This window comes from Parus major, chromosome 15 (assembly GCF_001522545.3).
Source record: "Parus major isolate Abel chromosome 15, Parus_major1.1, whole genome shotgun sequence".
Taxonomy (NCBI): domain Eukaryota; kingdom Metazoa; phylum Chordata; class Aves; order Passeriformes; family Paridae; genus Parus; species Parus major.
Genome location: NC_031784.1, coordinates 11,625,415 through 11,640,355, shown reverse-complemented (window position 1 = coordinate 11,640,355; position 14,941 = coordinate 11,625,415). Strand labels below are relative to the sequence as shown.

General features: G+C 46.5%; 1 protein-coding gene and 2 long non-coding RNA genes across 3 annotated transcripts; 1 reads left to right on the top strand and 2 right to left on the bottom strand.

The window, feature by feature from the left end:
* Positions 1 to 1,833: 1,833 nt before the first annotated feature.
* On the bottom strand, positions 1,834 to 4,452 carry LOC117245186. The gene is made up of 2 exons (XR_004499548.1): positions 4,041 to 4,452; positions 1,834 to 3,897 (listed from the first exon to the last, which is right to left on the bottom strand). It is a non-coding gene; the product is annotated as an uncharacterized LOC117245186 (long non-coding RNA).
* A 156-nt stretch (positions 4,453 to 4,608) lies between these two features.
* On the top strand, positions 4,609 to 13,786 carry LOC107211697 (glutathione S-transferase theta-1). Its single transcript, XM_015644046.3, has 6 exons — positions 4,609 to 4,784; positions 4,874 to 4,930; positions 7,914 to 8,001; positions 9,052 to 9,202; positions 11,370 to 11,546; positions 12,551 to 13,786. The coding sequence occupies exons 1-6, from the start codon at positions 4,673 to 4,675 to the stop codon at positions 12,749 to 12,751; spliced, it is 786 nt and encodes a 261-aa protein (XP_015499532.1). The 5' UTR covers positions 4,609 to 4,672; the 3' UTR covers positions 12,752 to 13,786.
* Positions 7,094 to 14,935, bottom strand: LOC117245185. Its single transcript, XR_004499547.1, has 3 exons — positions 14,607 to 14,935; positions 13,999 to 14,025; positions 7,094 to 7,663 (listed from the first exon to the last, which is right to left on the bottom strand). It is a non-coding gene; the product is annotated as an uncharacterized LOC117245185 (long non-coding RNA).
* Positions 14,936 to 14,941: the final 6 nt, after the last annotated feature.

Genomic DNA, 14,941 nt, shown 5'->3' with positions numbered 1-14,941 from the left:
TTGTAGGAGATGGTTTTCAATTTGTCAAGTGAAAACAGGCTGCTGGAAGATTTTTGCTCTTTAGGAAAGAGACAGGTCAGGACCCAGCCCCTGCTAGGGCCCTTAGAACACCTGACCACTAGATGCTGCTGCATCACCTGTGAGAGCAAAGGGACACAGTGCCCAGGAGTAGGGAGCTGTGCTGGTGCCCAAAGGATGCCTCCAGCTTCTGGCAAAGACAGAGTCAATAAAGCTCCTCACCCAGAGACTCATGCTACACTCTACAAAGAACATCCTGCAGTGGAAAAAAGCTGCTTTTCTTGGTCAAGCTGCTGCCAACCACACGGTCCCCTTGGCAAACCACATCAGTGCTCTGTGCCTCTCCCAGAGTGGTTTCTCAGCACAAAAAGAAACCATTTTGGCCAGGCTGTCAGCACTGAGGGCTGTGAAGACTGAGCTAGTGCTGGTGGCAGAGGGAGCTGTGGTGGCCAGCCCCAGGTGAGCAGAGAGCTCAGTACAAGAGCTGAGGAATGTCCCACACATAGTTAATTCTCCACTGCAGTCTCGCTGCATCCTCCGTAAAGCCAAGGGCTGCATTGGCCAGATGTTGCAGCTCTGTTTGGATTTGGAATCAGGATTTAGAAGGAAGTGGACATCAAGTCATCATCCACACCTGTGCAGAGCCCTTCATAACCTCTTGCCTGTGTCCCTTTGTGTCCCTGCTTTCCTGTCCTGTGAGCTCCCATTTCCAGGTACAGGCCTCCATGAGGAGGGTTCCAGTTTGCAGAATTTTTTTCTCCCCTCCTTGTTAAGCTGTGTTTGTACCTGGAAGTCTGTTTGTCTCTGCTGCTGGTTACACCAACCACAGGGAAGGCTGTACAGTAGGGTGTGAGATGCCAGTTGTCTGAATGCAAGCCATTACAGTGCCCAGAAATGGTGAATGTAGCTGCTCAAAGTCTCACACATTCTTTCAGTTGGATCTGCTGTTTTTGGGGAATAAGCCAGCTGGCTTTCCTGTTTGTTTTCTGAGTAAACCTGCCCTTTAGTTCAAAAGGCCACATGAACCATAGTCTGCAACGCACATGCCTGCAGGCTGAGCTATAGGAGCCAAGCAGGCTTGTGCCTTTACTTTCCATTATTCCAACCTACAGGAAATCCTCAATGTCAGTGATAAAAAGGCAAATTTGCCCTCAAACTCTCTCCCTTTCCGTGCTGACGCATGCAGGGATCTTTGTCTTCTTATCTGATTTTTTATTGGTAAATTTGTTGAGAGGGGCCTGTTGCATACCAGCGAGCAAAGTCAAAGACAGCAGCTCTCTCTGGCCCTAAGAGTGGCCAGAAGTGGTGGTGCCTGAGCAGCAATCCCTGGTGACACTGTCCTGCTGCAGTTGCCGGAGTGCTGAGCCTCAGGAGGTGTTTACGTTGTACCACCAACCACTTCCTTCCCTGTAACTGCAGCTTCACCACACACACCAGCTGGGCTGCTCTGTGCCCCTGCAGTTATAGAGCTGCCTTTGCTGCTTACTGAGACTGCCCAGCCTCGCTGCACTCTGCTATTGGCACCTTTGTGCTTTCTCTGACTTTCAACTTTTCCCTTTCTTGGAGAGAGCAAACTTCTACCAGCATCAAAATTTCCCACGCTTTCTGTTCAAGTATAGAGCAGAGAAACAGTCAAAACCAAGAGTCTGTTTTGTAGGGTACTAATCTTGACAGATCTTGACAGAAAATGGATTTAAGGACTTAAGGACTGAGCATTTTGTGCATTTTGTGCATTTTGAGCACACATCTCCCTGCAGAATCTCCAGATAGGGCTGCTCTGCATGCAAACCATTGCACAAGCCAAGGCAAACCAAGTGTCTTTTTAAAACTTTTTTATTTACGATACTTGTAGCACAAGAGCTCCACGTAAGAGTCTTGAGCCAACTTTCTGCTTGGTGGAATGAGGCACAAGTTCCTTAAATGTTACACGTTGTGCACTCCTTGCAAGGACAGCTGCCTTCAAAAGCAAGCTGGTGTTTTGTTCAGAGCTGGCTCTCTGGTGCTCCTCCACTGCTGTTTCACAAAGGATAGGTACACTTGCCTCACTCCAGCCTGGTCATGATGACAGGAAGGGATTTTAAATTGTTTTTCCCGTAGTTTGTCTGATGTGTATGCAGTGACCTGCGGCATTTTGAACCCTTCCATTCCCACAGGACAAAGCACCTCCCTAGATTAACTCCTTGGAAGACCACAGAGTTATAAAACAGATAAATCTGCCTTGTTCTTTTCTCTAAATCATGGACATAAGGCTGCTCATCCTTGTACTTTGCCTTTTGCTATTCCTCCACCTCTGTATTTTGTTCCTTTGTGTCATTGGATCTTGTCTGGTTCCAGTTCCTAGACTGAAAGCCCTGGGAGCTGCCTGCCAAAACCCAACAGATTGTGCAAGAGATTTGCTTGCCTTGGTACAAGGTCTATTGAGTGTCCACTCCCCTTTCACCCTGAAAAGGGAGAGGGGTTACACCTCCACTGTCAGCTTAACGTGTCAGCTTCACTGAACTGGTTTGATTCGACTTCCTCAATTCTTCCCAGGGCTATTTGGAAATAAGTGAGAACTGTGATTTCAGGAATAAAATGAAGCTGTAACACACAAAATAGGAGGAATGTTTAAAAAACAGAAAAACATCCTGAGACTTTTTCTGAATGATTAAGAAATAAACTGCAAAACTTAATGCATTATTTTTTCTGTCTTGTTCGTGTTTCCAAAATGCTGACAGAGAAAATAAGGGCAGGAAAAATGGTCTTTGAGGTGATGGAGTCAAATGAAAATACAGTGCTAGAAGCACTAGCCTGGAGCCAGTAATAATCAATCAAATGGCCTATAACACAACCAGATAAAAATACCTCTCTGGTTATGTGGGCTGTGCAGTGCAGTCAGCAAATTGGAGAAAAACTTAAGGAAGGAACATTTCCAGGAGGGACATGAAAAGACCTTTGAAGTTCAGATAGGACTAATGGATCAAATGAACCATGAATAAAGGAGCAAAGTGAACCCACACTGTTGAACTAATGTTGCTGCACAGTGCTGAGATCAACACTCTTCTCAATGACAGCTCAGAGTATGGGCATGGGAGCACTTTGAAGCACAAAGACTTCTCTGACTGTTACCTGTGCAGAACCACTTTCATGCTCATTTTCCTCACTCCCTTAACATTTAAGATTCCTTTGCACCGAAGGAGTTTGAGCTCAAGCACCTGCCACAATACTCTTGAGCCAAGATCTCCAGCATGCCGGTGCTGGGTGCAGCTGCTCGAGAGGGTGAGCTGTGCTGCAGGGGAACTGAAGGGTGTGCACAGCCCCTGCTGGCTGAGAAACTGAAAAATTCTTGCAGTGCTCTTCTAAATCTGAAAGTTCTAAACCCCTGGAAATGTTCCAGTTTGTAATTTGTCTAGTCCACAAACTCCTGGCTCAGTATCCAAGCCTTTTCACCATCCTTTACACAACAAAAAGAGCAACTAATCCTCCAGTTCCCTCTCCCTGAGATTCCCATGGCTCTTTCCAAAGATGTGTGTGTGACATACAAGCTCTCTGGCGCAACACTGATAGCAAGGTGTCAGCACAGCTGAGGTGGGTTTGATTTGGGGTGACTTTGCCCCGAGTGGTTCAGCTGCTCTATCTCCCAGGTCCCAGAAGTCCCTGTACTCAGCCAGGCATGTCACCTTGAATCAAACAGCTGTGAAACGCTGTGGGCTCAGTGCAAGGGCTTGAATTGAGTTCTCCTCAATTGAGCTTCTTTTGTTCTCCTTCACTTGCACAAAAATCTGAAGTGACAAATACCATGGAGAGAGAAAAGTCACTTTGAGTGAGTATGCAGATGTAATGTCCACAGAGGAGTCCTCCACACTTCACTGCCATTCAGATGTCATCTTGCAGCAGAGACTGTGTGACCAAAGAATTACGTTCAGAACTGTAAACCATACTGAGATCTGGTGGTGCGTGGTTAACACTGCCTTAGAGGACGCTGTGCAAAGGCCCTGTCTGCAGCGGGTCTGCAGAACCGTGTTACAAAACTCAGCATTTACCTTGTGAGAGTCGTAGTTGGATGCTGTGGCTGAGAGTGGCTCCCGAGCCCTTGCGGTGCCAGCCAAAGCTGTGGAGGGGAGTGGCAGCCCCCACCCTCCTGCTGCTTAGTACCAACCTCTCTTTTGAGGCTGATTACTCGCAGACTGTCACTGCTCTCGTTGCCTTCCCTTCCTGAAGGAAAATGAATGAACACGATGCCAGCCACAGCGTGCCAGGGCCGCCTGACACTGAGGGGACTCTGTAAACCCTGTCCCAACTCCGGCCGTGCCTCCCCGCCCTGCCCCGGCTGCGGGGGGCTCTCCTGGGGTCCTCCGGCACTCTGCGGTCCTCGCCCCGGGGAGAGCGGTGTCCCGCGGTCCCCGCACGGCACAGAGCCCGCTCCCTCCTCCCCCGGCCCGCACGGCACAGAGCCCGCTCCCTCCNCCCGCACGGCACAGAGCCCGCTCCCTCCTCCCCCGGCCCGCACGGCACAGAGCCCGCTCCCTCCGTCCCCGGCCCGGGGGAGGGCAGGGGGAGGGACGGAGGGCACCTCCCGCCCGGCGCGGCTCGGCCCCCGCCGGCCCATGCGGGGCGGCTCCGGGCGCTCGGCGGCACAGCCGCGGCAGCTCCCCGCAGGGCGGGCCGGGTCGGGATGGGGCTGGAGCTGTACCTGGACCTGCTCTCGCAGCCCTGCCGCTCCATCTACATCTTCGCTCGGAGCAACAACATCCCCTTCGAGTTCAAGCACGTGGAGCTGTTCAAAGGTGGGACGGGCGCTGCCCCGAGGCGGCGGGGCCGGGGCGGGCGCGGCCCGGCGGGGCGCGGGCTCAGCCCCTTTCTTGGCTCTTGGCAGACTCGGTGCTGGGGAAGAAGCCGGCGGCGGGGAGCGGCTCGGAGCAGCCCCGCGCAGGTGAGGGCAGGGCAGGGGACGGGAGGGTCCCCAGAGGCCCAGCGTGTCCCCGGGCTGTGGCCCCACGGGCGGGGAGGCACGGGCGGGCCGCAGGCCCTCGGCGCTGTAACGCGATCCCCCGCGGCACCGGGCTGAGCCCGCCGGACCTGGCCGGGCTTTGCTCTCACGGAACCGGGGGAAACCTTCGCCTCCCGGCACAGGACAGCAGCTCGTCCTTCAGCCTGGTGAGAGGGAAGGACGAGCTGCCAGGGTCACCCGAGTGATGCTGATCCCTGCTCTGCCCAGGGACATTGAACGCAATGGTCTGACCGTGCGGCTCCAGTTCGCAGAGCAGTCTCGTAGCTCTGCTGCATCTATTTTTGTGGCTCTCCGAGGAATGTTCCTCTAGCCATTTCTAGCAAATTAGTCACACTGACGGCCGAGGAGTGCTCTGGGAATGCTGTACTTTTCAGAAACACTCAGCTGTTCAGGCTCCTCCAACTGTATGACTATTGCCCAGTTAAATGTTGCATTTTCCTAGTAAATTGTTACTTTTCTGCCTAAGACAAAACGTGTTACTTGGAAATCCATGGCTGAGGATAAGATGATTAGGCAGGTATGTGATTGGCAAATAGAGTGGCATTTTTCCCCTTCTATTTCTATAAAATCTTCTCCACTGCTCTTTTCACCCACCAATAAGCCCCCTTCTCTGCTGTATGATTTATGCTTAAGATTTCCTCATGTCACAGCCTGCCCTGCTTTATGACTGTGGATACTCTGCTTGTTAAAGCCCAACAACACACACTGTGTGTGTGCATCTGTATCTATCTATCCATATCTCCATCCATCCTTGGGAGCCATCAAGAACTAATTACCTCAGATACAACTGATGTTAAACAACTGTAAGTCAAGCCAACATCACATGAATGATAAAGATGGGCTTCCCAATACCACTAAACAAGAAGAGTGGCTCTGCTGGCTGGAAGAGAGACACAAGCTTAAATTCTGCTAAACTGCAAATACAAATGTTTGTCTCTATTTTCATACAATAAGCAGTGGGTCCCAATGAAGCAGCCTGGAGTTAGTGTTCACACCTAGGCATTTAGAGGTTCACAGGTCAGTCAGAGTCTCAGCTTGTATACAATTTGTATATCTATGTACAAACCAAAGTATGTGATGCCATCCCCAGGCTGTGGTGCAGGCTGTGTCACAGACACTGACCTACTGTCCAACCTGCTGTAATGTCCTGTTAGCTCTGTCAGGCAATAAATATGCTCAGTATTCCTGCTAGAACTGCTGTATGATGAAATCTCTCTGAAATCTGATTCAGGCTGCCCTCACCCACTGCTTACTTCTCATGTGCTTGTTTCTTAGTTTCCTGCTGCCCTGGATAATAAACACAGACAGCAGGACAACCAAGCAGCTGGCTCTGCCAAGGGACTGCTCATTAGCTGTAGGCATTACTGACTGGCAACTTTCTACTGCATTTTTCTGAAGACCAACTGAACACCACAGATCTCACCAGAGCTGGGTGTGTGGTGACCACTGGCTTTTGGGGCCCTTCTAAAAGCACAGAACAAAGCACCTTCCCTGAGCAACTCCTTGCATGACAGGAGATTTACAAACATTTGCCTTTCTGTGATACAAATCATGGGGGTGAGGCACCCCGTACTTTGCCCGCTGGCTTGATTTTTTGACATTTTTATTTTTATACTCAATTTTCTCAATTATTAGGCTTAACTTGTGCTTTCTCTTAGGCTGTTATTTTTAAGAAGCTCTACCTAGGGCTTCCTACCTCTCTTGACAGCATTGCCCAGTTCTGCTGTGCAGATGGAACCTCTTACCCAGCTAAGCTGGAAGCCATCATCACAGCAGGTAGCCAGAAGCTTTTCCTAACCAAAGGGAACATGTGGGTTTTAATCTTTTCAAATAGCAGATGAATGTAAACCTTAGTCTCTGATGAAACTACTTACACTGGAATTTAAAAAAAAACAGCACTTCTCAAAGAAGAAACAAGGTAGAGGCCAGTCAGCTGGAAAGGAGCACAAGTGGTAATGTATGCTCTGCTTGATTTAACTCATTATGTGAAATTGATATAAGGAAAAGCAGTCTGTAATTGTAATGCAGCAACCTGTCTTCTCCCAGCCCTTCCAAAATCAGCTGCAAATAAACTTGTTTGTCCAGAGGCTGGTTTTATTTCCCACAGACTATTTCCTACTTCACATTTGTCCAGCCATGTAGACACTGCCACTGCTTCCTCAATGGGCACAAATAGTTCTTAGGGATGGAGATCACTGTAAGTTAATAATCCTTTTTCTTGTCTTTTTTTGAACAAAGGGATTTTTGTACAACACCTCCTGCTGGTCATGCTGATTTGATCACTTTACTTTTAATGTCTCCTCAGGAACACTTAAAACAAGCAAAACAAACTAATTCCTCACAGCTTTTCTTACTCAGGTGTTCCTGGGCTGTTGTGCAATTCCCTGGCATTTAACTGCAGACTGGCAAGTCTGGTGCCAGCAGTGGAAACTGAAAGACTGATTAGATAGTCAGCTGTTAATTCCTCCAAGGGACTGTGGAGTTTAAATTCTTACAGAATGGTGTCTTCCTCCTGTATTTTCCTGTTAGAAGTAGTTGGTGTGCAGAGCCAGGAGTAACACAGAGTCAGGAGTAGTGCAGGGTTGAGGTGTCTGAGCTTCCCTGGCCATAGCTGATGTCCACTCTTGTCAGTAAGTTCTGCAAGTATCCTGGTACCTGAGTCAAGCAAGAGAACTGGTGTTAGAAGTAGAAACTGTTCCATGCCACGTGCCCAGGCTGAGCCGAGTGCCCTCTGCAGACAGCTCTTACAGTGACTCTGCCATTTCATTACCTCTCAGTTGTGAGCTGTGACCTATCGGGAAAACCTCACACAGCTCACTGATCATCCAGCTGGCTGCAGGTATTTCATTTATCATGCTCTGGCAGACACAATTCTGACCTCAGACTTTTCTGTTGATGTTCTTAGGGCCATCAAATAGTGAAGGTGCAGGCAAAGTCAGCCTCTTGAAGAAAGTACCAGCACTAAAGGATGGAGACTTCACCCTTGCAGAATGGTAAGAACTCAGTCCTTTGACTTCCTTGGATACCAGCAATCTGTGCTGCATTCAGAAGATGTCATTCCCATGGAATAATTAAGGATCACAGAATATATGAACATGCTGGTTATTTTTAATACTATAACCTCATTTGATCTCTTTCCACTTTCTGTTTGAATTATCTTTCAGAATGTAAACAACTCAGCTGACTTAGCTTCTTCATCTCACCCTGAATGCACTTACCTCAAAATGGGATTATAAACATTTCTGGGAGATGTTTAAAGCTTATAAAAATTCCTTTCACCCTAGGAAAAGAAATCACTTTTACTCTAGGAAAGAATTCTGTTTATCTGAATTAAAGGCTGAGAGAACATCTACACAGATAAAATTTAGGCTTTAAAAGATTAATATGGAGACTGGTTAATGATGTCATAATACTGAAATAATTGAACTATAGCAGTATCAGCATGGTAAGGGTGTCTGCATTTTCTTCCATTTTGTCAGCACATTTTCTGTGGTATCTTTTTTTGTAGTAATAGTGTAAGTATTGTTGAAGATGACTAAGATCTTTTTCCATCTGACTTCTGCCAGTTAGTGAGAGGATAAACATCTGGACAAACACAAAAAGATTTTGTAGGGTTTTCTTGCTGAAACTTCCACTGACTTCAGAGAGTTTCATTTAGTGCACAGGCACAGAAAGAGCACAGGTCCCAGAGAGATGGGTCAGAAGAGGCAAGGAGCAAGTGGAGCTATCATCACTGATAGGTGATCATGGAGGTTTATTGTTTCTTTACCCCAGTACTGTCCAGCAGCACCATAGAACAGCGCTGTGATTTTCCAGCAGGTTAAAGTTTTCCTGGAAGCTGAGGTGATTAAGAGCCACTGATTTTAACATGAATTAAATGCCTTTATGTGGCACTGGAACTCCTGACTCCACTGGAAATCCTGATCTAAATGCTTTTTAGTGGAAGCAACAAGTTGAGAAGGAGCAGGAGAGGGAGCTTAGGCAAAAGCATTGTGCATCGTAACTGCCTGACGCGTTTCTTGTCTCTGCTGATGCGTGAGCAGCACTGCCATTCTGCTGTACCTGAGTCGAAAGTACAACACTCCTGACCACTGGTACCCCTCAGACATACAGAAACGGGCCCAGGTAGATGAGTACCTCTCCTGGCACCACACCAACATCAGGGCTAACGCGCCTAAAACCATGTGGATCAAGGTAAGGAGACTGAATGTAAAAACGTGAGTCAAGTGATGTTTTCCTGTGAGAATACTGAGCACTTTTTAACAGCCCCAGTTCAAAGACAAGTTTGTCATGATGAAATAATAAACCTAGGCCATTCCTAGCTAAAGGAGCTGTTGGAGAGGGAGTTGTTCCAAACTGATCAACATCAGGATTTGGCAAAAGCAGATTTGGTCATTTTGGCTTTTCCTTTAAAGCAGGTCAAGTACAGAAGGTCTCAAACCCAACAGGCTTTCATTGCCTGGATTTGTGAGAGAATATCTCACAGATTTAGTATTGCTTCCAAGGGCCTCCCCCTCCCTGCACAGCTGTGCAGAGTGTGCACAAAGTTTGGCTTTGGTGAACGTGTGTTTTGTTGGTGGAAGCAGAAAGACTTGTGTTCTTCATACAAGTCCTTGCAGCCTCCTTAGGGTGGAAATCCAGGAGTCTTCTGCTTCCAGCACACTTATGTGCTTCTCTGAAACAGCCTCAGGGACAGACAGGAGACACACTGAGAGGCAGATTTTCTTTACTCAGTGTACTCAGGCCAATTTACATTTAGGCAAAATTACCTGATTCATCCTGAGCCAGAAAATCATTTAGTATCAGGTGATTTTGCTGGACACCAATTTCCAGCCAACAGTTTCCTCACCAAAACACCAATTTCCTCACCAGGCAGTTAATTCAACTATCCCTAGAGACCTAGGTGCAAGCATAGTTCTGTGAGGACAGCTGGTATAGAATTTCAGATAAAATCAGGATTGATAGTAAACAGATAAGGACTTCACTCCTCCACTGTAAAGTTTGCCCTTGTTTGTGCCTAACAAAGCTTATCAGGATTCATTTATCTTCTTGAATTTAATGATATTTGATTTTTTGGCTGTAGAGTAATTCAAATATGAGTCAGATTCATACAAGAAGCAGTTTCTTCCAGCCTCTGCAGGCTGTCACTGCAGTGCTCCAAGGGAAAATAATCCAACTAATTGCTGGTGCTGATGATTAGATAGCCCAGATGCAGAAAAGGTCCTCAGAATAACTGTAAATATAGAAACATATAAAGCCACCATGTAAGAGAAGCATATTAGCTAGAAATGGGAGAAGAAGGATGGCCCTGAGAGAAGGAAAAGGAAGAAGATGCTGATTCAAGCGATTTTACCCAAAGATCCCATCATGCATAATTGGAATGAGAGTTCACTTAGGAAGAGAACTGGCCAGAAATTTTCTGATTAAATAGATTCCACATGTATTTGGCCAAAATCCTGTCTTGGATTAAGCAATCCCAACTTGAATTGTTGAATATACTAGCAGTAAGTAGAAATTCAGTCCACTTGCACTGATTAAAATTTGTGTCTTTAATTTTGGTTCTCTAATTAAACTGTACTTCTTTAGCTGTGGAAGTTGAAGGCAGCACAGCTGTGAAACACTGGGCTCCAGAGGTGCATACACCTCTGTGACTGATACAAAAATACTGTGGAAAGCCAGCTACTCCCTGTGCCAGGAAGTCCGTGCAGACACAAGGACTGCACTTATGTGATTGCTCCAGAAAAACTTCTATTGAAATTAGATTGAAATTAAGAACGATGCTTTGAGCCACAGAAAGTTTTGTGTAAAAATGGTGTTGACCACTTCCAGCCTTGCTGGCTGCTGTCACACAGAGGAAGCCAGTGTTGATGCCTGATGAGTCCCCAGTGCTCCTGCCACAGCCACCACCATTCCCCCTCTCGGTCACCCTGCGGGACAGGCAGCTGCCAGCAGCCCCAGTTCCACAGCAGGGCACCTGGCAGGGGCAGCTGCTGGTCACATAGAGGATGTAGCAAGGGTGACTGTGGCAGAGGTTTGTTTTCCCTGGAGCTGTTGCCCATTTTTCTTTCATAGCCCAGCAGGGAGGAGTGGGAGGGCACAGCTGCCAGGCACAAAATGAGATGAGGATCCTTGATTTTGTTCTGCACATTGTTGCTGACTAGCTGGAGGTCGCTGCCCTGGGGACCTTGGATTGCTGGTGTGTTCGCTGTCCAGGAGCTCTGGGGAGATGCCACAGTCCATGAAGCTCTGCCATCCCCTTCCGTGGCTTTATTGCAGGTCACTGATGATCATGGGGTGTAAATTAAATAACTACTACCAGAGAAGATGGTCACAGATACTGTTATGTCCCTTCTCTCCTCAGGTGTTGATTCCCCTCTTCACAGGGCAGCCACTGCCCTCAGAGAAGCTCCAGGAGGTTATGGAAGGGCTGTCCACTTCCCTGAAGCAATTTGAGGAGAGGTTTCTGCAGGACAAGGCTTTTATCATTGGGAGTGAGATCTCCCTGGCAGATCTTGTGGCCATTGTGGAACTGATGCAAGTGAGTGCTGGAACATGGTGAGGAAGCATCAGCACAAGGGAAAACAGATGCTGCTGAGCAGGGAGGGTGCAGCATGTGGTAACACTTCACTAGGAGGAGAGAAACGAGGGCATCTCAGCAGAACTGGCCTAAGACAATGGGGAGAATCTGAGAGTGGGTTCAGAACAGCAGCAAAAATAAAAAATCTGGCTGCAACAGATCTCTTTTGTTTTTCATCTCTAGCAATAACCTCTTCTTCATTTATTATCCCGACTTTATTTTTAACCACCAGAGAAGGAGGTAATTATATATAAGTGAGAAGCAATAGCAGACAGGTCTGATGAAACGAGACAACCATGTAGGAATACTTCTGTCATTTAAGAATATAATACTTGCCCATGTCATGTCTGGAAGATTAAAGAATTAATCTCAGACAGGCAATCAAATTAAGTCTGGTACAAACTGGTTGTTCCCTGCCAGACCACCAGGGTGGATCCTGCAGCCCAGCAGTGATTTCTTTCTCCCAGTTGAGTGTCCAAGGGACTGAAAATCAGCAGTTCTGCTTCTCTACATTGTGTTCCAGAGAGTGGCACAGGCAGAAAGCAGAAGGGAGGTGGATTTTGTTAGCTAGGACACAGGTTCAGTCAAACACTTCACATTTTGTGCTGGGTGTTGTGGTGTAACCCAGCACTCTGTACTGCAAACTGGGCAGTGCTCCCTGGAACCACAGCCCACCACATTTTCAGTGTCATGGTTGAAAACAACTCACAGAATGTGGTCATCTATGCTGCACTAAACAGCTACTCCAGCACCCAGGAACTGAGCTGTAAAATACAGGTTAGCTTTTGTGTCCCCCAGATAGGTACATCTGACCAGAGGAGATTTCCCTCCTTCCTACTGCTCCTCTATGACCTTTTCCTGTTTTTCCCCTTTTACCTGTACCTGCAAGTACACTTTTAATGCCTGTTGTTTCAGGAAGAAGTGACTGCCCCAAGGCTCACTGTTACTCTCTCCCCTTTCTGCAGCCTGTTGGAGTTGGTTGTGACATCTTTGAAGACAGACCCAGGCTGAGGGAGTGGCGCAGGCGGGTGGAGGATGCTGTGGGGAAAGAGCTTTTTTTCCAAGCCCATGAGATGATCCTCAATATCAAAGAACTGAGCAATATTCAGATTGATCCACAGCTGAAAGAGCAACTGGCACCTGTGTTGATGAAGATGTTGAAATGAATTAACCTATCTTAGCATTTTTCCTGCCTTTTTTTTTTTTTTCCTTTTTTAACTTCTTCTCTGGCATCCAGTTCTACATGTAACTGGAAAGAGCATTGTAAATCTAAAACAGAAATTGCAAAGTGCTTTCCCCGGGCCAAGTCCTTCTTGTATCTTTTTGGGGTGGAAGCTGAGAAAAGTTTAAGACCTAAAAACATTAAATTTAAACAGAAGGCTGAGGTCCTACAGGTCATTCAATGTTTATCTGAATTTTATTTCAGTGTCAGTCTTCTCAGAGATGGTAGAGACAAGAATGGTATTTCCTGACAGAATTCAAGCCAGCCTATAAATTGGGAACATTAAAGAACTGAACAGGATGAGGATCATTGTTTTCAATTTTAACATTTGTCCTGCAAAGTGTGCCTGATCCTCATCTTCCCAGCATTTGTCTGCACAGAGAAGTAGAGCACAAAACCACTTCACAAAAGTGAAAAAAATAAATTTTAAAAGTTTCTTATTGTTGAGGCATGTTGCTTGGCTGTCCATGTACATTCCACACTTCTTTTTCCTTTGAAGCTCCTTTGATAAATTTCTTTGTATTCATCTACAGCTGTGAATCTTTATAATTCTTCAGTTTAACTGTTCCTTTGGATTTCTGAAAGCCTGGGTTCTGTTGGTGCTCTACCAGTACACGTGGGGCAGCAGCTGTTCTTGGAGATCCATGCTGCTGGTGGCCACAGCCTTGGAATAACTGCCTACCTTAAATACTGTGTTAATATTATATAAGGAGTACCCTGAGAGAATGCATTCACAGTGTTTTCATGAAAGAAAATATAACAGTGCACAAATTGGGGTTTTTTCTATGGTAATATTGTAATAGCAATCCACATTTCTCCTAGGAAATGCAGAGGGAATAAATGCAGATGTGCTCTTCTGAGACTGTTTTGGATGGATGTTCACCAAGTAAGTCACCCTGTGCAGCTGAAGCAATAAGAGAGATTTTGTGGCATTGAGCAACACATGCATCACAATAAAAGGGCAAAGAGTTGTTTTGGAGCTTTTGGGCTCTTTTTCTTGGCTGTTTGTCTCTGCCCAGTTATAGCTCAAATACGAAATCCTTTTGTATTGCAGCACAATTTATGAGGTAAAACTGAGCAAATCCAACCATTTCCAGTTTCTTCAGCTGAAAATAACAAATTGTAAAGGATGCAGAAATTGGTGGAATATATATCTGTATATTTCCATTCATAAGTAATTGTTGCACTTACCCTAAAATCCTTGCCAAAAAATTCTTCCTGTAAAACAAAATGAGTAATGGAATTCAGGCATTGCTTCTTTCACTAATCAAATAACTGCTTTTTTGTTTTTTCCCCCAGTGCTACCATGTCAAGACTAAGTGTTGGCTAGTGACATTTTTTACTGGCAAGTTCTAAAAAAACCTGTTGTTTTCTCATGGTGTTTTTCACCAAGGTTTCAGTTCTAGATACTACTCTGTCCTAGAAATCTTTTCCCAGCCTTATTCCTGGCTGGTTTTTGCACACGACTCTTTGTGCCAGTATTGTTTTCACTAGCAGCAGTGAAGGCCAAGCAATTCCCTAAGTAAAAAACATGAGCAATTTCATCAGTTTTCATCAGCATTGCCTAGAATTATAGAAAACCAAGATGTCACATTACACAAGGCAAATTTTCCCAACAGTTTCGTGCCTTAAATGATGATCTTTTAGTATAGCTGGTTCATAAGCCTTTGCTGTAAAGGAGCTCATGGAACCTCACTGGACAGTAGCTCAGCTTCTGAGAAGCCTCTGATCTCTGGTTTAGACACCTCTGATCTGTAGATTAGACCATCCCTGTGGGCCAGCCTGCCGAGGTCACTTACCAGCTTGGGAGCTCAAAGTCCTGATTGCTCAAAGTCCTTGTAATTAATACACGTTGGATAAAGCAATAACCTCTCTGCTTGCTTTTTAATTTCTTGTAGTGTAGGGTAATTACCGCGCTTCCATTCTCAACCCTCCCTGCACAGAGGTGTCTGTTGTAGTGACCTGAAATGTTTTTCCACTGGCAGTAAGGCCGTCACAGAACTCATTTTACCCCCGAGTGAGAGACGCGATGGTTTTGTTCTCACAGCCGCTAATGCACACCCCAGCAATGGCCATAGTGAATCCCAAGGGCCGGGCAGGCAGCGGGGCTGCGGCGGGGCCGCTCCGCGCTGCT

Coding starts and splice junctions, on each gene's coding strand:
- LOC107211697 (XM_015644046.3), top strand. CDS start 4,673: ATGGGGCTGGAGCTGTACCTGGACCTGCTCTCGCAGCCCTGCCGCTCC. Junction 4,931..7,913: donor CTCGGAGCAGCCCCGCGCAG/GTGAGGGCAGGG, acceptor TGATGTTCTTAG/GGCCATCAAATAGTGAAGGT. Junction 8,002..9,051: donor GACTTCACCCTTGCAGAATG/GTAAGAACTCAG, acceptor ATGCGTGAGCAG/CACTGCCATTCTGCTGTACC.